At 35.3% G+C, this 24,802-nt stretch overlaps 1 protein-coding gene across 1 annotated transcript in view; it reads right to left on the bottom strand.

The window, feature by feature from the left end:
* Window positions 1–24,802, bottom strand: part of LEKR1 (leucine, glutamate and lysine rich 1) — a 209,547-nt gene that overhangs the window by 100,090 nt on the left and 84,655 nt on the right. The window contains exons 8-9 of the mRNA XM_036243655.1: window positions 14,505–14,624; window positions 7,026–7,201 (exon numbers count right to left, since the gene is read on the bottom strand). Of these exons, the coding sequence (XP_036099548.1) occupies window positions 7,026–7,201; window positions 14,505–14,624 (296 nt within the window). The remainder of the gene's footprint in view (window positions 1–7,025; window positions 7,202–14,504; window positions 14,625–24,802) is intronic.

Genomic DNA, 24,802 nt, shown 5'->3' with positions numbered 1-24,802 from the left:
GCGTCAGCCTGCGGTCCTGAGAGACCAGGGTTCGGTTCCCGCTAAGGGCATGTACCTAGGTTGCAGTTTGTCCCTGGCCCTGGTTGGGTCGTGTGGGTGGCAACCACTCGACGTGTCCCTTTCACGTCGATGTTTCTCTCTCTCTCTCTCTCTCCCTCCCACACTCTATCTGAACAAAAAATAGAAAAAAAAAATGTCCTCGGGTGAGGATAAAAAATAAAAATAAAAAAAAAGAAATGTACTAATACAGTAACCCAGGCTTTCAGACATGTATAGCCATAAGCAAGGCCTCTCCACTTTCCTCACTTCCTCACCCCAGAGAACAGAAGTAACACCTGAGCATTATGAAAACATTTAGAAAATATTCAAAGGTTTACAAAAGGAACATAAATATTATCAGTAATCTTGGTATGAAAATCGAGTGTATTTTTACTTCCATTTCAATTCCACAATGGTCATTAAGTACCTACTGTGTGACAGGCATAATTCTCTTAAAACATTAGAAATACAGTATTCAGCAAACAGTCAAAATTCATGTCCTCGTGGAGATGTCAACCTACTAAGAGGAGACTAGCAGTAAACACATAAATCAGTAAATGGATAGGAATATTTCTGACAGTCATAAATGTTATTAGAAATGAAACAAAATAGGATGACATGTAAGGGAAGACGATTTTAACTAGGGCGATCAGCAAAAACCTGAGAAGGTGACATTGGAACTAAGACCTAAATCATAAGAAAGGGTAACTACTTATTCTGGGAGACCATTAACTAATTTCCCCTCACAAACCTAAAGTGGCTTCCTCTGTCCATATCATACAATCATGGCCACAGGTCACATTCAATCAGAGAAAAGTGAGTGAGATTTTCTGAGGAAGAGTATTATCTCTCCTTGCTTTTTCTGTCTCCTTCTGTGATTGTGATATATTGCAGTCTGTGTGTTCCTATGAGGGTGACCTAAACTAACAGTCCCAAAATGGACAACTGGCTTAAAAGACTCACAAACAGAAATTATGGATTAGAGAACATACAAATAATGCAACACAAATAAAAACAAAACTGGTAGAGCTGATATTTCTCCTATTCTGATAAGACTGAGTTACTTATTACTGACATTATGAGGTAAATATTCTATAATGACATGTGACAATACACTCAAAACTGAGAAGTTATCAGGAAGATTATTTGAAATGTAGATTAATATACTCTATACATGTCCCATTAAAATGCATAAAATAAAATAAAAACACTGACAATACAAAGTGTTGATAAGGATGTGGAACAACTAGAACTCACATACATTGTTGACAGGAATTTGAAAGAACAACCACTTTGGAAAATCACTGGGTAGCTTCTTAAAAAGTTAAATATACCCTACCAAGTGACTCAGCCACTCCACTCCTAGGTATTTACCAGAAAGAAACAAAAACATCTGTTTATAAAAAGATATACGTGAATGTTCAAATAATGGAAATGATGCCTAAAATAGAGTACAGTTCACCCTGGAACAACATGGGTTTAAATTCACGAGTCCACTTATACATGGATTTTTAAAAATAAATACCTGTACTGTTTTCAACCTGTGGTTGGGAGTCTGCAGAAGTACAGGGCTGACTGTAATGCACTGATCTAAGCCATTTTATATAGGGGACTTGAGCATCTCAAGATTTTGGTATCCATGGGGAGGAGGGGATAGAACCAATCCCCAGCCGATACCGAAGGAAAATTTAAGTTTTGGGAGAGTCAAAAGTTACTATGTGAATTTTTTAATGTGCAGGGACTCAGCACCTGCTGTTCAGGTGTCAACTGTATCTATATGATGAAAAACAATTCTGTAAAGTATATCTATATTATTTAAACTGTAGTAGATACTGTCTGTGCCCTGCCTACATCCCCTGGACCTTTCAATGTTCTGCTGACTTCCAACTCCCAATATCTGCATCTCTGTGCTGGGGGATCTTCATCCTGAACGGAAGACAGCAGCACGCTCACCACGTGGAGGGCTGAAAGTGCCAAGGAGTTCACACTGCTTGGGAGTAGCCCTTCGCCTGGGGTCTTGGGAGTTGATTCTGAGGCATGTGTTTCAAACCATTTCTCAGAGTTCCCTCACAAGATTAAGCCCCAGTTGCCCACTACAATACTAGCCTTCCCTTCCCTACATCTGGGTTACTTGCACTTTCCAAATAAACTATCTGTACTCATACCTTTGATTCAATGTCTGCCTCTGACAGAACTAAGATATGTGTAATATTTAGGTATTTTAATATTGATCTAGAAAAATCACTGAATTTAAAAAGCAAGTTCACAGTATATCTACAAGTATACTATCTATGTAAAATTTAAAATATAATGGAAAACTAATAAAAATAATTCATACATGCATACATATTAAAGTATAAACACATTTGAAGTATATTTTTCTTTTTTAAAAGTTAAAGTATTAAAAATTGTTAATTTGGTTGTTATTCACCTGTATTTGTCTGAATTTAATTCATTTGTTAATTCTTAAAATTAATTTAAAAATCTAAAAGGATATTGTCATATACAAACTCATTTCCTGAAGGCATATATTAAATAACAAAATTAGGAAATTAAAGCTGTATGGTTAGAATGATTTATGTTTTCTAATATTTAACTATAAAACTTAAAAACATACAGAAAAGTCAGAAGAATTATACAATGAACACAAATATACAAACCTCATAGATTCTTCAATTAACATTTCACTATATTTGCTTTGTCACATAGCTATCCACCTATCTGTCTTAATATTTTTATGTATTTCAAGATAAGTTGCACACATCAATATACTTCTAAACACTTCATTCAGCATGCATACTCAATAATTAGCATTCAATACATAAATATCTTATTTTTTAGTATAATTTACCTACAATAAAATGCCCAAATCTCAAATGTACCATTAGAAACTTTCTGACAAATGCATCCACTGTGTAATCCAAACCCCTATCAGAGAGCATTACCGTCACCACAGAAAGTGCCCTGGTGCCCCTTTTCCAATCAACCCTCCCCTCCAAGATAACTAACGTTCTGATTTATTTTCCACTGTAGATTAGTTTTGCCTATTCTAGAACATCATATAAATGGAATCATACAATATGCATTATTTGTGTAAGGCTAATTTTCAGGAAGTACAATCCTTTTTAGGTTTATCCAAGTTAACTGCATCATCTGCAACTGCATCATCTGCAATTCATTCCATAGTTCATTTTTTATTCAGGTTTGTTTTTTTTGTTTTGTTTTTTGATAATCAAGTGTACTGATTTACTTCTGGGTTTGTCTAGTTTAAGGCTACTTTAAATAATTATGCAAGTATTTTTTTGGACATATGTTTTCATTTTCAGGGGGTATAAATACCAAAAAGAAGAATTTCAGTTATCAGAGAGATGTATCTTTAGTCTTATAAAACACATCAGATCTTTTTTCAAAGTGGTTTATAGCACCTTATACGTACTCTCATCAATTTGTAAGAGAGTTCCAGTTGCTCTCCTTCCTCACCAACATTTATTGTTGTCCATCTTTTTCATTTTAACCAGTCTGGTGGGTATGTACTGATAACATTTGCATTTCCCTCATGACTAATAATGTTGAGCACATTTTCATATTCTTATTGGCCATTTGTTTATCTTTCCTTGTAAAGTATCTGATCAAATCTTTTGGCCATTTTTTATTAGATTGTTTGTCTTTTATTATTGACTTGTGGGTGTTTTAATCCAAAGAGCAGTCCTTGGTCACATGTTTTTTGAATATTTTCTCTCATATCCATTCACTGTCTTAATGGATGTGCAGAAATTTTTAATTTTGATGAAGTTGAACTTATCAATTTTTGTTCTTCTGTAGTTTACTTCTGTGTCCTATCCAAAAAAACTTCTATTTACTACCAATTTATGAAGATTTTCCTATGTTTCTTCTTTTATATTTTTAGCTTTTATATTTAGTTCCATGGTTTATCTTGAATTAATTTTTATGAACTATGTGATATAGGGGTTCAGGTATATTTTCCCATATGGGTATTCGGTTGTTCTAGCACAATTTAGTGATAAACTTTTCCCCACTGGATTGTTTGGTGCATTTGTCAAAAGTATAATGATCATATAAATGGGGGCCACAATCCAGGTTATTTTGTTCTATTGATTTATTGTTGATCCATAGGCCAGTATTATACTGACTTGATGACTATAACTTTACAATAAATCTTAGTAGAGTCAGGTGATATTCTCCATTGTTTAAACATTTTTAAAAGAGTAACCTTTTAATTTATTTATTAGCTTTTTAGCTATATCTTTTTGTGCTTATTTTTCAGTGGTTGCTCTAAGAATTATAAATCCTTAACTTTTTAGTCTACGTAGAATGGATGTTGCACCACAGCACATAATATACAAAAATAGTGCAACCATGTGGATCTATTTACCCGCTCCTGCCATCCTTTGTGCTCCAGTTGTCATAAGTGAAATCAACATAGTTTATAATTCCCACAATATATTATAATTCTTACTTTAAATGAGCATATGAATTTTTTAAAACTTCAAAGGAAAAAGCCTTTTATATTTACCCATATTTGTCATTTGTGGTACATTTTAATCCTTTCTGAAAACCCTAGAGCTATGTTCATTTTCTTTCAATGTTTATTTTATCTCTCCAAATTAGATAATTTCTATTGACCTATTTTCTTTTTTAAAAAGTTTTTTTATTGATTGATTTTTAGAGACAAAGGGAGAAGGAGAGAGAGAAACATCAATGAGAGAGAACATCAACTAGCCACCTCTTGCACACCCCCCTCTAGGCATTTGGCCCACAACCTGGGCATGTGCCCTACTTGGAATCAAACCAGTGACCACGTGGTGCATGGGTCGATGCTCAACCACTGAGCCACACTAGCTGGGCTCTATTGACCTATTTTCAAGTTCTTTTTTCTTCAATTGCAATATGTTATAAAAGTCTATCCAGTACACTTTTATTTTCAGGTATTACATTTTTCAATTCTTGAATTTCCAATTTTAGTAATTTCTTGCTGAGAATTTTTCTACCTTTTCATTCATTACTATCTTACTTTCCTTTAGATCATTGAACAGCTTTATGTCATTTAACAGCTGATTTGAAATCCTGGTCAGCTAATTATATAATCTGGGTCAACTCAAGATTGGTCTCTGTTGACTATCCATTCTTTTAAGTATGGGTCATATTTTCCTGTTTCTTCCCAGATGAAGTAATTTGGATTGTATAATGCATATTGTGGATGTTATGTTATGAAGATTCTGGGTCCTGTTATGTTTCTCTAAAGAGTATTGATTTTGTATACTGTGTTGTTTTGTGTTTTTTTTTGTTTTGTTTTGTTTTGATGGTACGTGCCCTTAGCGGAAACCGAACCCAGGACTCTCTGGTCCGCAGGCCGACGCTCAACCGCTGAGCCAAACTGGCCAGGGCTATACTGTCTTGTTTTAATAAGCAGTTAATTTGGCTGAATTTACACTGTAAAATTTATCTCCAGTAGGGTAGGTGGTAGCTAAAATATCATTCACTTTCACCTTAGGTGAGATGCTTACAGCAGCTATTTTCAACCTTTTTCATCTCATGGCACACAGAAAGCAATTACTAAAATTTTGTGACACACAAAAAGACATATTTTTTGCTGGTATGACCCAAAAAATAGGCATAATTTTGATTCATTCATACCAGATGGCTATTAGTGTGTTGGCAGTTGTCATTTTTTTATTTGACATTCTAAGGGAAAAGAGGTCAATGCCCTGACTAAATAGTCAGGTACTGCATGTTGTAAAAATTCTTGTGGCACACCGAATGAAAATAGCTGGCTTAAAGTATTCCCTGCGCAGAAGTATTTCAGGAATAAAACAGAAATTTGAAAAGTGTTTATGTACAAAATCTGAGTTCTTCCTCTCTGTGTCCTTTCTGGGGCATCCTCTTACTTCTCAGAGGCTGGGCTACCATGATTTCTGCCCTCCAGTTTTCAAGCCAAAAAGACTACAGATTTCTATCAGAGTTTTAGTTTCACTGCATGGAACATGCCGTACCTTGCCCTCCATCTACTAGCTGCAAAAGCCCAAACAAAAAAACAAAAATAAATCAGAAAACTATTTCAATGGCATCACCTTTAACTAAAAAAAAACAAAAAAAAAATTTAATATACTTGTTTTTAGATAAGTTTAGGTTCATCACAAGATTAAGCAGAAAGTAGAGAATTCCCATATAATCCCTGCCCCAATACATGCATAATCTCCCCCACCATCAACATCCTGTACCAGAGTAGTAAATTTCTTATCATCAATGAACCTACAGTGACATATTATTATCACCCAAAATCCAGTTTACAATAGGATTCCCTCTTGGTGTTGTACATTCTATGGGTTTTGACCAATGTATAATGACATGTAACCACCATTATCGTATCATACAAAATATTCACTGCCCTAAAAATCCTTTGTGTTCTACCTATTTATTCATCCTTTCCTCCAATCTTGGCAACCACAGATCCCTTTTCCATTTCCACAGTTTTGCCTTTTCCAGAATGCATTAAGCTAGAATCTTATAGCATAGACTTTTAGATTGGTTTCTTTCACTTAGTGATATGCCCTCTCTCAAATTTTGACATTCTCTCCATATTTGCCTGGTTTTGGTCACTCTACAGTGTTTTTAGGTAATTATTTGTCTCTAATTTATCATTGTTATCTGTGGGAAGCCTGACCTAATATGAACCACTCAGCCATTAACAGAAAAAAGTTTTAAAATACAAATTGGTAAATTTAACAAGAATAACCAGACTTCTGGCCATAGCTCAAGAACAGATGTATCATAGCTTATCTTAGCCTTTATTTGTTGAATTTCAGGGTTTCAATAGATCATAATGACCATCTAGTCTGTCAACCAATAAAAGGTTGAAAGTTAATCATAAGTCCCATCATATACAGTGAAATATTATTAGTTCATTAATTATGATGTACTGTTTACAAAGAAAAAAGACAGTTACATTCTATATGTATGTAACAAACCTGTTAAGGCTGTTTCACTTATGGATTTAATTTGAAGAAAAAGTTCTCCTTTCAGTGATGTCCAGTTTTGAAAATGATCATATACTTCATTTTTAATACTGGTTATTTCCCTTTTAGTAAAAGTAAGTAATGAAAGAGTCTTATTCCAGAAATATTTGTACTCCATCAATCTTTGGCTGTAAGGTAGTAAAAAAAAAAAAAAAAAAAAAAAAAGTAGAATTTTTAAAAATAGCAAGCATAACAAATATTTCTTTGAAAAAAAAAAGTTTTCTTTGAAAAAATGGTTTTAGAGTGACCATATAACCTACTGTCTAAATGGAGATAATTTTTAAAATGGAAGAGGTACTATTTGTATTTTGCTGAGATGACAGAATATAAACTGGAAATATCCCAGAAAGTCTGTGGTACATGGTTATCCTCATTCATTTCCATTTGTGTTATCATTTTAATTATAAAGAAAGATAGCTATTTTTATACACAATTATTCTATTAATCTTTTAAAATTAATTTAACAGCAAACATTTAGCAAAAAAAATTAGGTCAAAAGTGGCTTAGTCACAGAGCCTAAATGAGAATGTCAGATTCTTAGATAGCATTCTTTCTGCATGCATGGTGCTACAGGCCGTTTAAAACCTAGGGTAATAATAAATAAAACCTTTGAAAATGACTAATTCAGTGCTCTTGCTTCATGAAATGCCACAGCTCAAAGTAATCACAGTGATTTTTTTATTTATTTCAGATATGCTAGCTATAATTTACCTAATATTCAAGCAAGATGCAGACACAGACCTGGGAGTTATCACCACAAAGATGATGAGTGAGCCATGGGGCTGTAATTATTTTGGTTAATATTTACCTCCATGAGTAGACTAAGATCTATGGTGCAGACACTATATATATCTGTCTTGTTCATCACAATCTCCCTAGCACCTAGCACAGTATGTGCTCAGCAAATATTGACAAATGAATGAAAAAATAGAACACTTAGAGGAATGAAGAAGTAAAAAGTGCTGAGGATAAAACACTGGACAACATTAACATTTATGGGACTAAAAGAGAAAAGGATCCCTCAAAGAGACTAGAGAGGTATAGCCAGTGAGTTAGAAGAAAAACCAAAATAATACTATCAGAAAAGTCAGGGGACAAGAGAATTTAAAGAAGAAAGTAGTGGTCAGTGTTTGAGGTCCGGGATAAAAGCTGAACAGAGTTCATTGTATCTGGTATTAAAGGGGTATTTGGTGACCTCCGAGAGAGGCATTAGGTAGGAAAGCACTGAGCAGTAAAGCAGAAGTGAGTAAATAGGGGGTTATGTAGTACCGACAATTGAGAACACTGACTGAGGCAGCAGGAACAGAAAGAGGACGATACCGAGCAGAATGGTTTGCTAGGATGGGAGACACCTGAACGTGTGCACACAGCTGGACACAGTATGAGTACAGTCACAGAGGATAAACACAGGCAAGAGATGTGCTCATTTCTTGTGCAAAGTTCTAGAAAGGACGAATGTAAAGCAGAGGCTGAGATTAGCCTTTGCCAGGAAGAAGAGGGGTGGTGTCATTCTGGGTAGTAATTAAGGCCCACCTGAGTGATCAGAAGCCATAGGATGCCTCAATCAGAAGGTAGAGCTGAGACCTAGGAGAGATGTTAATTTCAAAACAGCAGAGAAAGAGTCCAAATAGATCACTAACTGAAGAAGGCCAGATGTGAGGATGAGAAGTCTAATGTGGAGCCAAAAACTGGCAGGACAGGCACACAAGAGCTATGCCCAAGTCAAGGTTAAGGGGCTAATAGGCCTGGAGTAAGGAAGCAGCTAGAAGCAAGCCATGTACACGGCCTAGAGTGATACTCGACAGAATAGACTGGATGGGGATGCAGGTGCCTCTGTAGGAAGAAAGGCAGGAAACAGAAAATTCAACCTTTTTAGTTAAGAACAGACCCATTTCTGTGAGGCCTAAATCTTATGTGATTGGGGGGGGAGGGCTTTCTTGAAAAAAAGCATACAAAAATGATGACTTACAAAATTAGGTTTATAGAATGAGAAAAATCATTAAATTTAAAATAAGACTTTTAAAGTTGATAAATTCCATCAATATCACAAAATGTAAGAAAACAATATAACTTTTTAATAAGTAACAGCTCTACATACTGTTGCCTTTTAATTTTTGGCTACATTCTCTATAAGCACCTCTTCACATGAAGGCCATTTTATAATAATATTTTATAAGAAAATATAAAGATTATATAAATTTTCATCTAGCATGGTCATTAGGTTTTTTTTGTTTGGTTGGTTTGGTTTGGTTTGTTTTATCCTCAACCGAGAAATTTTCTCCAGTTTTTGTTCAAACAGAGTGGGAGGGATAGAGAGGGAGACAGACAGAGAAACATCGACGTGAAGGGACACATCGAGTGGCTGCCACCCGCACGACCCAACCAGGGCCGGGGACAAACTACAATCGAAGTACATGCCCCTAGCGGGAACCGAACCCAGGTCTCTTCAGACCGCAGGCCAACACTCTAACCACTGAGCCAAACCGGCCAGGGCTAGTTTTTTTATTATTGATAGTTTAGAAACATTCTTTCAGCTTCATAACTCATTATTGATAATGTCATATAAATAGTGGTGTCAAATTTGGAAAAATCCTTATAATTTTTTTTCATATACAATAATGATAGTTTTGACATTTCAAGTTTTTTTTGGAAAATGACTAATCTTAAATTATCTTTGAAACTCATGAACCAGTGTATCTTAGATGTCCTTGAAGTGGTATAATATGACTTCTATATTATATTCAGTAATTTAGTAGTTTTTGATAAATCAGCAAGAAACTTAAATATTTCTCCAAAGTATTTAAATAATTAACTCCTCTTGATTGAATGGATTATGCAATAATCTAAGAACTCTTATTGAAAATGTCTCTCTTAATTTGCTTGTGATGTAATATGAAAAAAATCATTATAATTTGTTTATGCCAGAATAATTTCTATTGCTTAAATTGCTCATCTTTATTGCTTTTAGCCCATTAATTTTTAAAAATTCACACACATCCTTGCCCTGGCCAGTTTGGCTCAGCAGTTGGATTTGGTTTGATTCCCGTCAAGGGCACATACCTCGGTTGCGGTTCAGTACCCCCCAGCTCTATCTGAAGATAAATGGAAAAATATCCTCAGGTGAGGATTATAAAAAAGAAAATCATGCACATCCAAATTTTTAGTCTGTAATTCCTTAACTGTGTTATTGAAACATTCTAAAATGTCTAAGTGGCCGTTTTAACATTGTATTCCCAACTTATCCTTCCCTTACTCAGATTCCCCCAAATGCTTATGACTACTCCAATGGCATATTGACATCAGAAGTATAAGAAAAGAAATCAGGGTAGAAAAAGACAGAATTTTTAACCAATTACTATCAAACTATCTTACTTTTGCCAGGGGCCCTCCTTGGAAGGGGATTCTGAGTGAGGGGTTCTGAAACTTAAACAGCATTTGCTTCACAGTAAATCTGTCTGTGTTGATATCCTTAATTTTCTCTGTGAAATATGAGGCAAGACCCACAGCTGCTGAGAGATGAGTAGCACAGGGAAGTCTAAACAGAATAACGAAAATTTAGAATAGTATTGGAGAAACTAAGGGCCTGGTGTTTAACAATCTATGCATAGGTATGAAGACTGAAGGCTTTAAGGGTAATTGCAGCTAAACAAGCTGAGGTAAAAGGAGTTGGAGTATTGGTAAACTTCTCTAGGCAGAAATATCCTCTATACAGAAACATACTATACACACACACACACACACTAGAACTAATAAATGGGTTCATCAAATTCACATGCATACATGATCCATATCCAAAAATCAATTTATGTCCATATAACAGCAATGGCCAACCCCAAAAATAAAGTAAAGAAAACAAACTCTCATAATCACATCAAAGAGAATAAAATACTTAGAAATAAATTTAGTAAAAGGAGTGCAGACTTGTATACTAAAAACAAAACATTTCTCAGAGAACTAAAGATCTTGGTAGAAAGACATACCATGTTCATGAGTTGAAAGATTCAATATTTTTAAGACGGCAGTTCTCCCCAAATTGATCGTCAGATTCAATGCTATACCTATCAAAATCCTGGCATGCTATATTGCAAAAATCAACATACCTAAAATGTATATGGAAATGCAAGGGACCCAGAATAGCTAAAATAATCTTGAAAACAAAAAGTTGGAGGACTTATATTTCTTGATTTCAAAATTTACTAAGAACTACAGTATTCAAGAGAGTGTGGTACTGACATAAGACATATAGATTAATGGAATAAAATAAAGTCCAGAAATAATTCCCTACATTCATAGTGCATTTATTTTAGGTAAAGTCACCAAGTCAATTCAATAGGGAAAGAATAGTCTTTTTAACAAATGATGCTGGAACAACTGAACATCCACATGAAAAAAAATGAATTGAGATCCTTACCACACATCATTCACAAGTGTTCACTGAAAATGGATCATAGACCTAAATGTAAGAGCTAAAATTGTAGAACTTTCAGAGAAAAATACAGGAGAAAATTTTTGTGACCTTTGGTTAGTTAGAGTTCTTAGACACATTATCAAAAACACAATCCATTAAAGAAAACATTGATAACTTTTTTTTATTAAAAATAACTTCTACTCATCAAAAGAGATTGTTACAAAAATGAAAACATAAGCCATAGACTGGGAAAAAATATTTACAAATCATACTTCAAATAAAGGATGTCACCCAAGACATAAAGAACTCTTACAATCCTATAATAAGAAAACAAACCAATAAAAAACTAGGAAAAATATTTTAATGGATATTTCACCAAATAATCATGCAAATCGTTGATAAGCACATAAAAAGGTGCTCACCATGATTGATTATTTGGGAAACACAAACCACAGCCACAATGAAATACCATGCCACACCCACTAGAATGGTTACAATAAAAAGACAGACAATAAAGTGTTGGCAAGAATTCAAAGAAACTATAATCCTCATTCCTTGTGGGAATATAAAATGGTGCAGCCACATGGGAAATAGTTTCGCAGTTTCTTAGAAAGTTAAATTTAAATTTACCGTATGATTCAGTAATGCCACACTTAGGGATTAACCCAAGAGAAATAAAACATACATCCACACAAAGACTTGTACGTGGATGTTAAGAGTAGCATTATTCATAAGTGTCAAATGGCAACAATCCGAAAGTCCATCAACTGGTAAACGGATGAGTAAACTCTGGTATATTCACACAATGAAAAGTATTAAGCAATAAAAAGAAACAAGTGCTGATGCATGATACAACATGAATGAACCTCAAAAATATAGTAATAGAAGCCTGATGTAAAAGACCATACATTATATGATTCCATATATCTGAAATGTCCAGAAAAATACAAATTTACAGAAACAAAAAAAAGGTTGCCTAGGACTGTGGTAAGAGCAAGATTAAATCAAATGGCATGAAGACCTTCGTGGGATGACACAAATGTTCTGACACTGAATGTGGTAAAGGTTGCACAACTCAGTAAGTTTACTAAAACTCACTGCATTGCCACTTAAAATGGGTGGATTTTATAGTATGTAATTATTTCTCAATAAAGCTCTTTTTTAAAAAGTCAGGTAATTTAACTATGGGTCAAGGCTAGAAAACATAGTAAAGCCAAAAAATGGTTGGGAAAAATCAGAGAAAACACAGGAATCCTTAATGAGGCTGAAGAGCTGAGTGAAAGTATAAGAGAGCTTGAAGGAGAGATTTTTGGGGAGTTGGCATGGAAAATTTCAGGGATGATAAATAAGAGTCTAGATAGATTTACAAATAATAAAAATTAAAGGATAAGTACTTTATTTATTAATTTTTTCTTTATTGATTTGAGAGAGAAAGGAAGGGAGAAGGAGAGAGAGATAGAAACATCAATGAGAGAGAACAATTGGCTGCCCCCTGCATGCTCCTCACTGGGAATTTGGCCCACAACCTGGGCATGTGCCCTGAACAGGAATTGAATCAGTAACTTCTTGGTGCATGAGTTGACGCTCAACCACTGAGCCACACCGGCCAGGCAAGGATAAGTACTTTATATTTCCAACAACATATAAAAGAGTCATAATAGGAATCTTCTAAAACTAAATAGATAACTTAGCACACTTAGGCCAAAGCTTATTGTAGGAGCCAAGCTTGAATACTGAGCATCTTTACTAAAATGGTGGTTCACCTGCTGGCTCAATACCAAATTTCTAGGAAACAGCAGAGATTTCTGAGGACAAAAATGGTCATCTGTTTTGTGAGTAGATTCATTTATTTATTCAAAGGTTCTTTCTTGAGCATCGCGTATGTGCAAGGCATTTACAAAAGACAAATGGCCAGAAGGTTATCACCAGATGGTGTAAAAAAAAGTATTAGTCCAGCCCTAGCTGGTGTGGCTCAGTTGGCTGGAGGATCATCCTGTATATCAAAAGGTGGCAGGTTTGATTCCCAGTCAGAACACATACCCAGGATGCAGTTTGATTGGGGAGCATGTAGGACGCAAACAATTTTTTAAAAATTATTAGCTCAGATGATTTTTTTTAACAGAACAATATTTCTGGCAATAAGTAGTAGATTGGAAAAAAAAAATCTAATGTTTAAAATATTCATCCAGCATATTTTTTAGTCACCCTGAACTATGTCTATTTGTAATGTTTATTTAACTTATTTCCCATTTCTAAGAGTTAAAAGTTACTCAATTTAAAAATGCATTCTTTCTAATATTTTCTATATATTCAATTCCCTTTTTAGAATTAGAAATGTACTTTTTTTGTTTCTTTAGAACATTGGATTTTATCTTTAGGTATTATAAACCTTCCAAAGATTATATAAAAGCAGAAATAACACCATATATGTTGAAGATTTCTAAATTTAGCAGTTTTATTACTATATTTAGAAAGTTTCCCAATTCTATTATTTTTTTGTGTGTCAGGGGATCAAATACACCAAGAAATACTGGTCAAGAGGGGAAATGTATTAGTTACTGTGTTTTCCATGTAAATGTCACTGCAAAATGAGAACAATGTTTGCCTGATTTAAATTTTATTGGTAAAACTATTCAATTGCAATAATGGTTAAAAAAAAAAAAAGTGGCCCGGACAGTGTGCCTCAGTGGTTGACATTGATCCATTAACAAGAGGTCACCGGTTCGATTCCCGGTCAGGGCACATGCCCAGGTTGTGGGCCTGATCCTCAATGGGGGGCATGCAGGAGGCGGCCAATGTATGTTCTCTCTTATCAATGTTTCTGTCTCTCTCTCCCTCTCACTTCCCCTCTCTCTCTCTATTATCAGTAAAGAAAAGGAAAAAAAGTGAAGTTATTATCACATTTTTCAACCATAACAAATATAAAAACCAGACTACTACAATGTTTTTGGATGTTTATAAAGTTAGTATTAAATATATCTTTTCAATCTTTATAATTTTCAATTAATTAAAGATTATCTTACCTGAAGACTTGTGATTGTCTCTGTTTAATTTTTAATTCATGTTGCAAATTACTCAATTCTTTCTGTAGTCTCTGAATTTCATTTTGCTGACTTTTTAACTGCATGCTTCCAGCTTGGATTCTAAAAATATAAACAAACAACATCCATTACAAGCCTAAATATTCCCTCATGAGTATTTGCTCAAATTAATATTTAAATACACTTTTAATAAAAATAAATAAAAGAAGAACAGTATGCATTTCTATATATGCCAAATGAGTGTACAGAAAAAGTATGGAGAGACACATATCAAACAGCCATTACCCCTGGGGAGGACAGTAAAACTTATGGGCAGGGGAAAGGCAAAGAATATTGAAGGGAGGCATAACTTTGACTCTATCTGTTGTACTGTTTGAATTTTTACAATGAACAAGTATTTTTACTTGAAATACTAATTTAAATCAATTTATTTTTATTAGAGTAAGACATACATAATTTAAAATGTGAACTGTTATTGGATTAAGAGTTATAAAGAAAAAATAGTGATCATTTGCCTTTACCCCTACTCCCACTGCTCAAACCAACTACTTTCAACTTTTTCCCTGTTTATAGTATTTACCTCTATATTACTAAATAACATGCTTGTACTATTATTAATATTTCATTTTAGATATTATCTGGTGAATGGCAAATCAGTTAGGATCTGGTTCTGCTACATACAGCTGAGACCTGGATATGATGGCTTAAGATACAAAGGTAGCCCGACCAGTGTGGTTCAGTGGTTGAGTGTCGACCCATGCACCAAGAGGTCTCTGGTTCGATTCCCGGTCAGAGCACATGCCCAGGTTGTGGGCCTGATCACCAGTGCGGGGCATGCAGGAGGCGGTCAATCAACGTTCTCACTCATCGATGTTTCTCTCTCTCTCCCTCTCCCTTTCTCTCTCTCTAAAATCAATAAAGGAAAAACATTTTTTAAAAAAAGATACAAAGGTATATTATCTCACAAAACAAATGTACTGGTAGCCAGTTTAATCTTGATATGATAGCTTTATAATGTCATCAAGGCCTGGGCATACTTCCAACTCTCTGTTCTACATCTTTGATATGTGTCTTTTATTTTCATAGACCATGATAATGGCAGAAACTCCATCAATTACTTTGCCATTCCATACCAGCAGCAGGAATAGAATGATGGCTCACTCTATGCCTTTTAAGATTTCCTGGAAATACCACTGAGTACTTCCGCTAATCTTAGACACATGGTAATACCTAGCTGCAAGTGATCCTGGGAAATGTAGTCTTTTAACTGGAAAGATTAGTTAGTCCCCAGATATATATCCACAGTTCTATTACTAAGGAGGAAGGGAGAATGAATGTTAGGGTAGGCAGCCAGCAGTCTCTACCACTATCCTAATAAAAGCTGACCTTCCTACACACATTTACACACTTACACACACACACAGCATTCCTTCCTCATCCTCCCAATAGGAATCAATATTTATATTCAGTAATTACATTATTCTCCACTAGTGAGCCACATGTTATGCCATGATCAAATGGCTTTTCTTGTACAACTTCTTTTTGTTGTCCCTGGATTAAAAACTACCTCCTCTTCTTCTTTCTTAGTTCTCTGTGTACCTATCACTGATACTTTTTTGGAATCTGACAGGTCTAATTGTCCTCACTCAGTACCTTCAGACACAGAAGGTAATCCTTACATATCATTTCTTTGCCAGGAGACAGCCTGCCTAGAGCTCTCAGTTCCCCTGCTTCAGTCTTGGTTATGCTCTGCTTTGACTATGCAGCTGTCATCCCGGGACTCCCCTTCCTTATTATTCCAGGGACTATGCTCAGTTCTTTTTCATGTCAGATCTGTATTCTGGTTGTAAAGTCTTCCTTCTTGGTTTACTTGTTTGGGGTAGAATAAGTCCTCCAGGGTCTTTCTGTGCATGGGAGGTAAATTGAGACCCTGAATAATTGAAATTATCTTTATTTAATCTCAGACTGGACATTTTGGCTGGATTTAGAATCACAAATGAGAAAAATATGCTTCAATAGAAAATTAGGGCACTTCTACTGTTTCCTAACTTCCAGTGCTGCTTCTGAGAAGTCCAAGCACATTTTAATTGCTGTTTCTTTATATGATACGTGGTAGGTCCTCCCTGTACCATGCCCACCTCGATTCAGAAGATTTAAAATTTTTTCTCCTTTACTTTGTATCATAAATTTGATCACAGTATATCATCATGTTAGCTTTTTGTCATTCTCTCCTGCTGGCACATGTTATTTGCTTTGAAAAATGATGTTCTTTAGTTCCAAGAATTTTCTGCTAGGGGAAATGATTTCCTCCCTCTTCATCTTCTCTGTTTTCTTTTTTGGAGTATTTTTCTATTGTTTTAGATGTGAACTCTCCTGGAGATATCTTCTGATTTTCTTAACCTTTCTTTGCCATTTACCAATTTTGACATTTTGTTACACTTTTATTATTTTCCAGCCTGCCTGAATTTTTAAATGTTAGCTATCATATTTTAATAACAATTATTTTTACTACCCCTTATTCTTGTTCCATGAATACAATTTTCTTATCATTTTTAAGATATCAAGTATAGTGTATTTTTTAAGTTTTCTTCAGCTCATCACATTGTTTTTTCCCCTTTGTTTTCCTTGTTGTCTTTCGCTTGAGTCTTCTCTTAAAAATGTAAGACTCAAAACCATAAAACTCCTAGAAGAAAACATAGGCAGTAAACTCTGACATTTCTCTTAGCAATATTTTTTTTCTGATATATCACAAACAAAAGAAAAACTGAACAAATGAACTATATCAAACTAAAAAGTTTTTGCACAGCAAAGAAAACCATCAACAAAATGAAAAGACAACCTAGTAAATGAGAGAAGATATTCTCCAGTGATACATCTGATAAGGGGTTAATATCCAAAATCTATAAAGAATTCATACAACTCAACACCAAGAAACAAACAAACCAATTTAGAAATGGACAGAGGCCCTGGCCGGTTTGGCTCAGCGGTTAGAGCGTCTGCCCGTGGTCCAGAGAAATGGACAGAGGACCTGAATAGACACTTCCAATGAGGATATGGAGATGGCCAACAGACATGAAAATATGTTCATTATCACTAATCATCAGAGAAATGAAAATTAAAACCAGAGTGAGATATTATCTCACACCTATCAGAATGGTATCATCAATAAATCAACAAACAAGTGTTGGCGAAGACATGGAGAAAAAACCACCATTGTATACTGTTAGTGGAAATGCAAATTGGTGCAGCCACTATGGAAAACAATATGGAAGTTCCTCTAAATATTTTAAATGGAACTGCCTTACAATCCAGCAATTCCACTTCTGGGTATATACCCGAAGAAACCCAAAACACTAATTTGAAAAAATAAATGCACCTCTAAATTCACTGCAGAGTTATTTACAATAGCCAAGTTATGGAAGCAATCCAAGTGCCCATAAATAGACAGGTAGATAAAAAAGTACTGGTACATATATACAAGGGAATATTACTTGGCTACAAAAAAGAATGAACTCTTAACCATCTGCAACAACATGGATGGATCTATAGGGTACTATACTAAGTGAAATTAACCAGACATAGAAATACAAATACCATATGAACAAAATAAATGAACAAACAAAATTAAAACAGAATCATAGACACAGAGAACAGATAGATAGTTGCCAGAAGGGAGGGGGTTGCTGGGCCAGGTGAAAAAAGTGAAAGGATTAAGAAGTACAAACTGGTAGTTACAAATAGTCATGGGGATGTAAAGGACAGCATAGGGGGTATAGTCAATAATATCATAATAACTATATATGGTGCCAGGTGCGTACTTGAACTAAAGGAGGATCACTTTGTAAATTTTATGGCTCTCCAACCACTATGCTGTACACCTGAAACTAATATAAAATAATACAGTCGTCCCTCGCCACTTTGTGCTTTGACTTCCGCAGCTTCACTTTATCATGGTTTTTTCGAATACTATACTATACTGTATTTGAAAAAACCGTGATAGAGTGAACCCATAGAAGTCGAAGCACAAAGTGGCGAGGGACAACTGTGTATAAAGAATCCTACTTCACGGAAATTCATTTATCACAGTAGAGCCTGGAACTGTGACAAATGAGGGCTGACTGTATTTAATGTCAAATGTAACTGAAAAATAAAATTTAAAGAACTGAAGTAAAATAAAATTGCCTGGACGGTGTGGCTCAGTGGTTGAGCATCGACCCATGTACCAAAAGGTCGCCAGTTCGATTCCCATTCAGGGCACATGCCCAGGTTGTGGGCCAGATCCCCAATGGGTGGCATGCAGGAGGCAGCCAATTGATGTTCCCTCTCATCAATGTTTCTATCTCTCTCTCCCTCTAATGTCAATAAAGAAGAAAAAAACTTTAAAAAAATTAATAAAATTATAGCCATATAAAAATCTGAAGATTTTTTGTTGTCTATTCATATTTATAAATGAGACATTCAAAGGATAATTTATTCAGTTTCTACAACAAGTTAATTATGACAAAGGGAGAAAGGGGGTTGGTTCTAGATTTTTAAAAAAAGAAGAAAAGTGACAATCAAATGTGACATGTGGACATTGTATAGAATCAGATTCAAGCAAATAAACTAAAACATTTTAGAACTGAGAAAATTTGATTATGAACTGGGATTTAGATAAAACCAAGGGACTACTGCTAATTAGGGCATAATAATAATATTGTTATATAAGAAAATGGCACAGCACACTGAAGTATATAGGGATGAAAACAGCATGCACTCTTGGATTTGCCTTAATTACTTCAGGAAACAAAATAAACAAAAAAGGACAGATGAAACACATATGCTTGGTAATTTGTTTTAATGGGTATTTATTACACTATTTTCTCTTAACAAAAAACCTAGTGAATGAGGCACTGAAATGCTATCTGTAAGTTTCTGTGTGTTTGTAAGAATTGTTAAATGATAGGTTTCACTGTGGAATAAACAGGTGGGGAACCAGTTGTTTTGTGATAGTACCTAGACCATCTGACTGAGTCAGAAGAAGGTAATTACAAGTCTTTTGGGAGGTATAGTGGAGAGATATCCCAAAAGCCTAAATGCACCTATAAAATATTTTTAATGAATCCTATTTTCAGCCCTACTTTGTACCCTGACAAGTATTTCTCGTAGCATACTAAAAAAAGGAAAACAAGCAAATGTTATTTTCAGGAGTCATACCTAAAAAAAAAATTTTTGACAGAGAAATGTATAAAATAAGAGGGTAGGAAAATACATACATGATAGATGCTTTAAAATGATAAAATATATTTTAACAACTAGTAAAACATTAAATGGATCAACAACCTTTACATTTTGATAAAAATTCCAATCCATCAAGAAAAATTATAATCATGAACTTTTGTATACCCAAAATACACTTTAAAATATGTAAAAAAAAATCCAATGAGAACAAATTAATAATGATAGCATAAGGTATTAACATATTTCTCAAAGAAATGCAATGGTCACGATGACATGACAAATAGGTAAAGATATTGAGGATCTGAATAACATAATTAACAAACCTGGTGTATGGATATAATTGCAACTATATCTAATAATCATTTTTTCTAAACACATGATATAATCATAAAACTTGATCATGTAATCAGCCACAGTTCAAATTTTAATATATTCTCAAAAAAAAAAAAAATAGATACCCACATTCATTACCAATACTCATTGCCCACGATAAAATTACATAAAAATTTTAAAACAAAAAGGCAGTCAAAAAATCTATATAAATGGAAACTTAAACATATAGCAAATAAACCTTGGGCCAAAGAGAAAACAAAAATGGAAATTATAAGTATTTGGAATTAAATGACAATGAAAACGTTATATATTAAACTATTCAAAGGAAAACTTATAGCCTTAAACACATTTATTTAAAAAAATGAATGATGGACTTCCGGTCAAAATGGCGGTATAGGTAAACGCAGTATTGCCTCCTCCCACGTCAAAATTACAACTAAACTGCAACACAACTATCATTCAGAACCACTTGAAATCGAGCTGAATGGACTTGCTCCCTCTAAGCTCAGAGGGGAGGCAGCTGGAAGGGCGCCAGAGACATACAGAAAAGAACTGAGCTGTTTGGCCTCTGGACGAGGGCTGGAAAGGGGGCTTTCTCCTGGACAGATGTGCTGGCGGAGGCCTTTGTTCCTTTGGTGAGCCCTTCCCTGGGGCAGCAGAAGGCCACCATATCGGGGACTCCAGCAACCTGGCTCACACTGTTTGCCCCACCCTGGTGATTCCCTGAGGCCCCGCCCCACCCATCTTTCAGGCCCACCCAAGCTGTTTCCAAAGGCTTTACCATAGGTTTGGCCTGTCTTAGACCCCACTTCAGAGTTTCCTAAAATCTCTCAAACAAGCAACATCTGGTCTCAGTGGGCCCCACACCTCTCATTAAGTGGCCCCAGACCTGGCAACCAGCTTTGGTTCACAATTTGGCTTTTCCTGGGCACCCTCAAGCCCAGAACAAGAAGAGGCTATTGGCAGATCACTTTGTAGCTTATGCTGGTGGCCCCAGAAAAAACACAGGCTATGGCTGACCCTGTCCCAGAGCCAGCATACCCAGTGGACAGCTTCAGACCACATCGAACCACCACCACACAACCACCTCCACAAGTGACCCACTCAATGAGCATACTCAGTGGGTACCAGAGCCCTAATGAACTAAGTCTTACTCTGTGTGGCGGGCCCCTACACAGCTGATACTCCAAGGTAGTCAGAGGCCAGTGGTCAGTGAGCACAGCCAGTCCTTGCAATGGATCAGCCCGAGTAAAACCCTTCCACTGACATGCCAACAGCAATCAAGACTCAATTACAACAGAAGGTTATACAGTCCACACTAGGGGTGCACCTCAAGGGCCCAGCTGGGGTGATCAAGGAGGCTGTGTCACTGGATCCTACAAGACACCTACAACAACAGGCCACCCTACAAAGCCTAGGAGACATAGCAACTCTACCTAATACATAGAAACAATCACAGGGAAGCAGCCAAAATGAGGAGACAAAGAAACATGTCTCAAATGAAAGAAAAGAACAAAACTCCAGGAAAAGAATTAAGCAAAGTGGAGGTAAGCAATCAATCAGATGCAGAGTTCAAAACACTGGTTATAAGGTTGCTAAAGGAACTTGGTGAAGCATTCAAGGAACTTAGTGAGACCTTCAAGGAACTTAAGGAGGCCTCCAAGGAACTTGTGAGAACATCAACAACATAAAAAAGGACCAGTCAGAAATGAAAGAGGCACTAACTGAAATAAAGAATAATTTACAGAGACTCAATAGTAAAGTAGGTAAAGCCAAGAAGCAAACTGTTGATTTGGAATATAAGGAAGCAAAAAACATCCAATAAAAAAAAAAAAAAAGACTTCCGAAAAATGAGGATAGTGTAAGGAGTCTCTGGAACAACTTTAAGAGTGCCAATATTTGCATCATAGGGGTGCCAGAAGGAGAAGAGCGAGAACAAGAAATTGAAAACCTATTTGAAACAATAATGACAGAAAACTTCCTTAATGTGGTGAAGCAAACAGACATACAAGTCCAGGTAGCACAGAGAGTCCCAAACAAGATGAACCCAAAGAGGTCCACACCAAGACATATCATCATCAAAATGCCAAAGGTTAAATACAAAGACAGAAAAGTAGTTCATTACCTACAAAGGAGCTCCTGTAAGATTGTCAGCTGATTTTTCAAAAGAAACTTTGCAGGCCAGAAAGGAGTGGCAAGAGATATTCGAGGTGATGAAAAGCAATGACCTACAACCAAGATTATTCTATCCTGCAAAGCTATCATTTAGAATCGATGGACATATCAAGAGTTTCCCAGACAAGAAAAAGCTAAAGGAGTTCATCACCACCAAACCAGTATTATATGAAATGTTGAAGGGTCTTCTTGAAGAAGAACAAAAATATGAACAATAAAATGGCAATTAATACATATCTATCAACAACTGAATCTACAAACAAAATGAGCAAGCAGAAGAGAAACAGACTCATAGATACAGAGAATTTTTTGTTGCTTGCCAGATGAGCAGGGGCTGGAGACATAGGAGAAAAATATGTAGGAATTAAGAAGTACAAATTGATTGTTAGAATGATGAACCTCAAAGGGAAGCGGGGAGGCAGGGCAGGGTGAGATAAACCAAAGAACTTCTATGCATATATGCATAACCAATGGACACCGACAATAGTGTGGGGAAGGCAGGAGGGGGGAGGGGTTGGGGAGAAGGGGTCAATGAGGAAAAAAGGGGGGACATCTGTAATACATTCAACAATAAAAATGAGTTTTAAAAAATAAAATAAATAAATGAATGGATATTTGCTCTCGCCTATTTGGCTCAACAGTTAGAGCACTGGCTCCCAGACCAGAGAGTCACGGGTTCAATTCCAGTCTAGGGCACATACCTTGGTTGCAGTTCAGTCCCTGTCACTGGTTGGGGTCTTGCTGGAGGCAACTGGTTAATAAATGTGTCTCTCACACATCAATGGTTTTCTCTCTCCCCGTCCCTACTCCTTCCTCTCACTCTATCTGAAGATGAATGGAAAAATATCCTCAGGGGAGGACTGGAAAAAAAGAATGGATATTCTGAATGTCATGACCCAGAAGAAAGGTACAAATGGCAAAAACAATGAATGCTCAGAAGCAAGGCCACCTGAGTAGCAATGAGCACATCCAATGCCCACATCTTGGTTTCTAAATACCATTTTACAATCAAAGAAACCAAACCATATTAGTTTCATTACAAGGTTGGGTGGGAAATTTTAAGATAAGCCTAGAATATTTTGTGGTTCCAGAAAGTAAGGAAGGGTTCAAAGGAAGACAGGGGCATGATGAAAGGGCACAGGTGTCACCTGAGAGAACTACAAATAGCCAAAACTGGAACAATTGAGCAACAAAATAAATAACTACAATACTGGATTATAACCCACAAAATAGAAGTGAATGAGTCCATATGGTTAGTAATAAATAACTGAATAGATAGATAAATAGGAGAAAAGAATTGCTCTTTCTCACAGAGAAATTCCAGTTAATAAATGTAGAAGAAATAATGGGAAAAAGAAAACCATCATTAGAAGAACACAGTAATAACTACTGCAGGCAAAAATCTACTCATAGTTGCTTAAAAAGTGGGTGAAAGTTTGAGAAAAACAGAATATTTGAATATTCTCAAAGCATCTACCCCAAGATATTTATTAATTGAAAAGGGAAAAATAATAACTTTACAGTGGAAGAACCTGGCAAACAGCACTTTAGCCATGTGATCAAGGTTAATGTCACCTGTAATAAGACATACTGGCATCACCATCACCTACACTGAGTAAGGCACATCACTTCTGTGGTATTCTTGCCAAAAATGAATAATCTCAATATAATCATGAGTAAACACCAGACAAACCCAAATTGAGGGGTATTCCCCAAAATAACTGACCAGTACTTTTCAAAAGCCTCAGGTCATAAAAGACAAAGAAAGAGTGAGGAACTGTCACAGATCAAAGACAACTAAGATATGAGCTCTAAATACAATGTATGACTCCAGGTTGAATCTGACTGTAGAGAGATGTTAGTGGCAAAACTGATAAAATCAAATAAAGTATGTAGGTTAGTTAATAGTATTCTACCAATGTTAATGTTTTAGTGTTTATACCTATACCATAATTATGTAAAGTATTAACATTAGGGGAAGCTGAGTACATAGGAACTTTCTGTGTTATTTTTGTAACTTTCTTTGTCTGAAATTATTTTAAAATAAAAAGTGTAAAAAAATCATTTGTACATATACAATGAATGATATGTACATGTCAAATGTATCTGTAGTATAAATTGTGTTGCAAAAGGTGGGTGCATTTTTAATTTTGGAAGCTATGCAATATTTTAATAGCAAAAATAAATAAACCTTCATAAAACTGCAGTGACATTTAAAAAGTCCAAAGAATCTTTTCAACAAGATAGTACATGCTCTTCATTTCACCATTCAAAGAGAATAAGGAAAAGTAATGTAGTGATATTTATTCAAAATTCAACTTATTGAATACTCCAAGAAAATAAAGTCATCAAATATTCTTCAACTACAAATTATTAAATCACATAAAAATAATCATCAAAATATTCTTACAATTAAGAACCTTTCTTTTGGCCAGTTTTTCTGCTTTCAGTATTTTACTAAACATTTCTGAACTAAAATCTTGCACTGATTAGGAAATATAATGTGACATTTTTTAGATCATCTAATAATGGTATTGTGGTCTCAAATAAAT

The sequence above is a fragment of the Molossus molossus genome, unplaced genomic scaffold (genome assembly GCF_014108415.1).
Source record: "Molossus molossus isolate mMolMol1 unplaced genomic scaffold, mMolMol1.p scaffold_m16_p_5, whole genome shotgun sequence".
Lineage (NCBI taxonomy): Eukaryota > Metazoa > Chordata > Mammalia > Chiroptera > Molossidae > Molossus > Molossus molossus.
The sequence above is the reverse complement of the archived record's forward strand: the minus strand, read 5'-3'. Positions and strand labels throughout refer to the sequence as shown.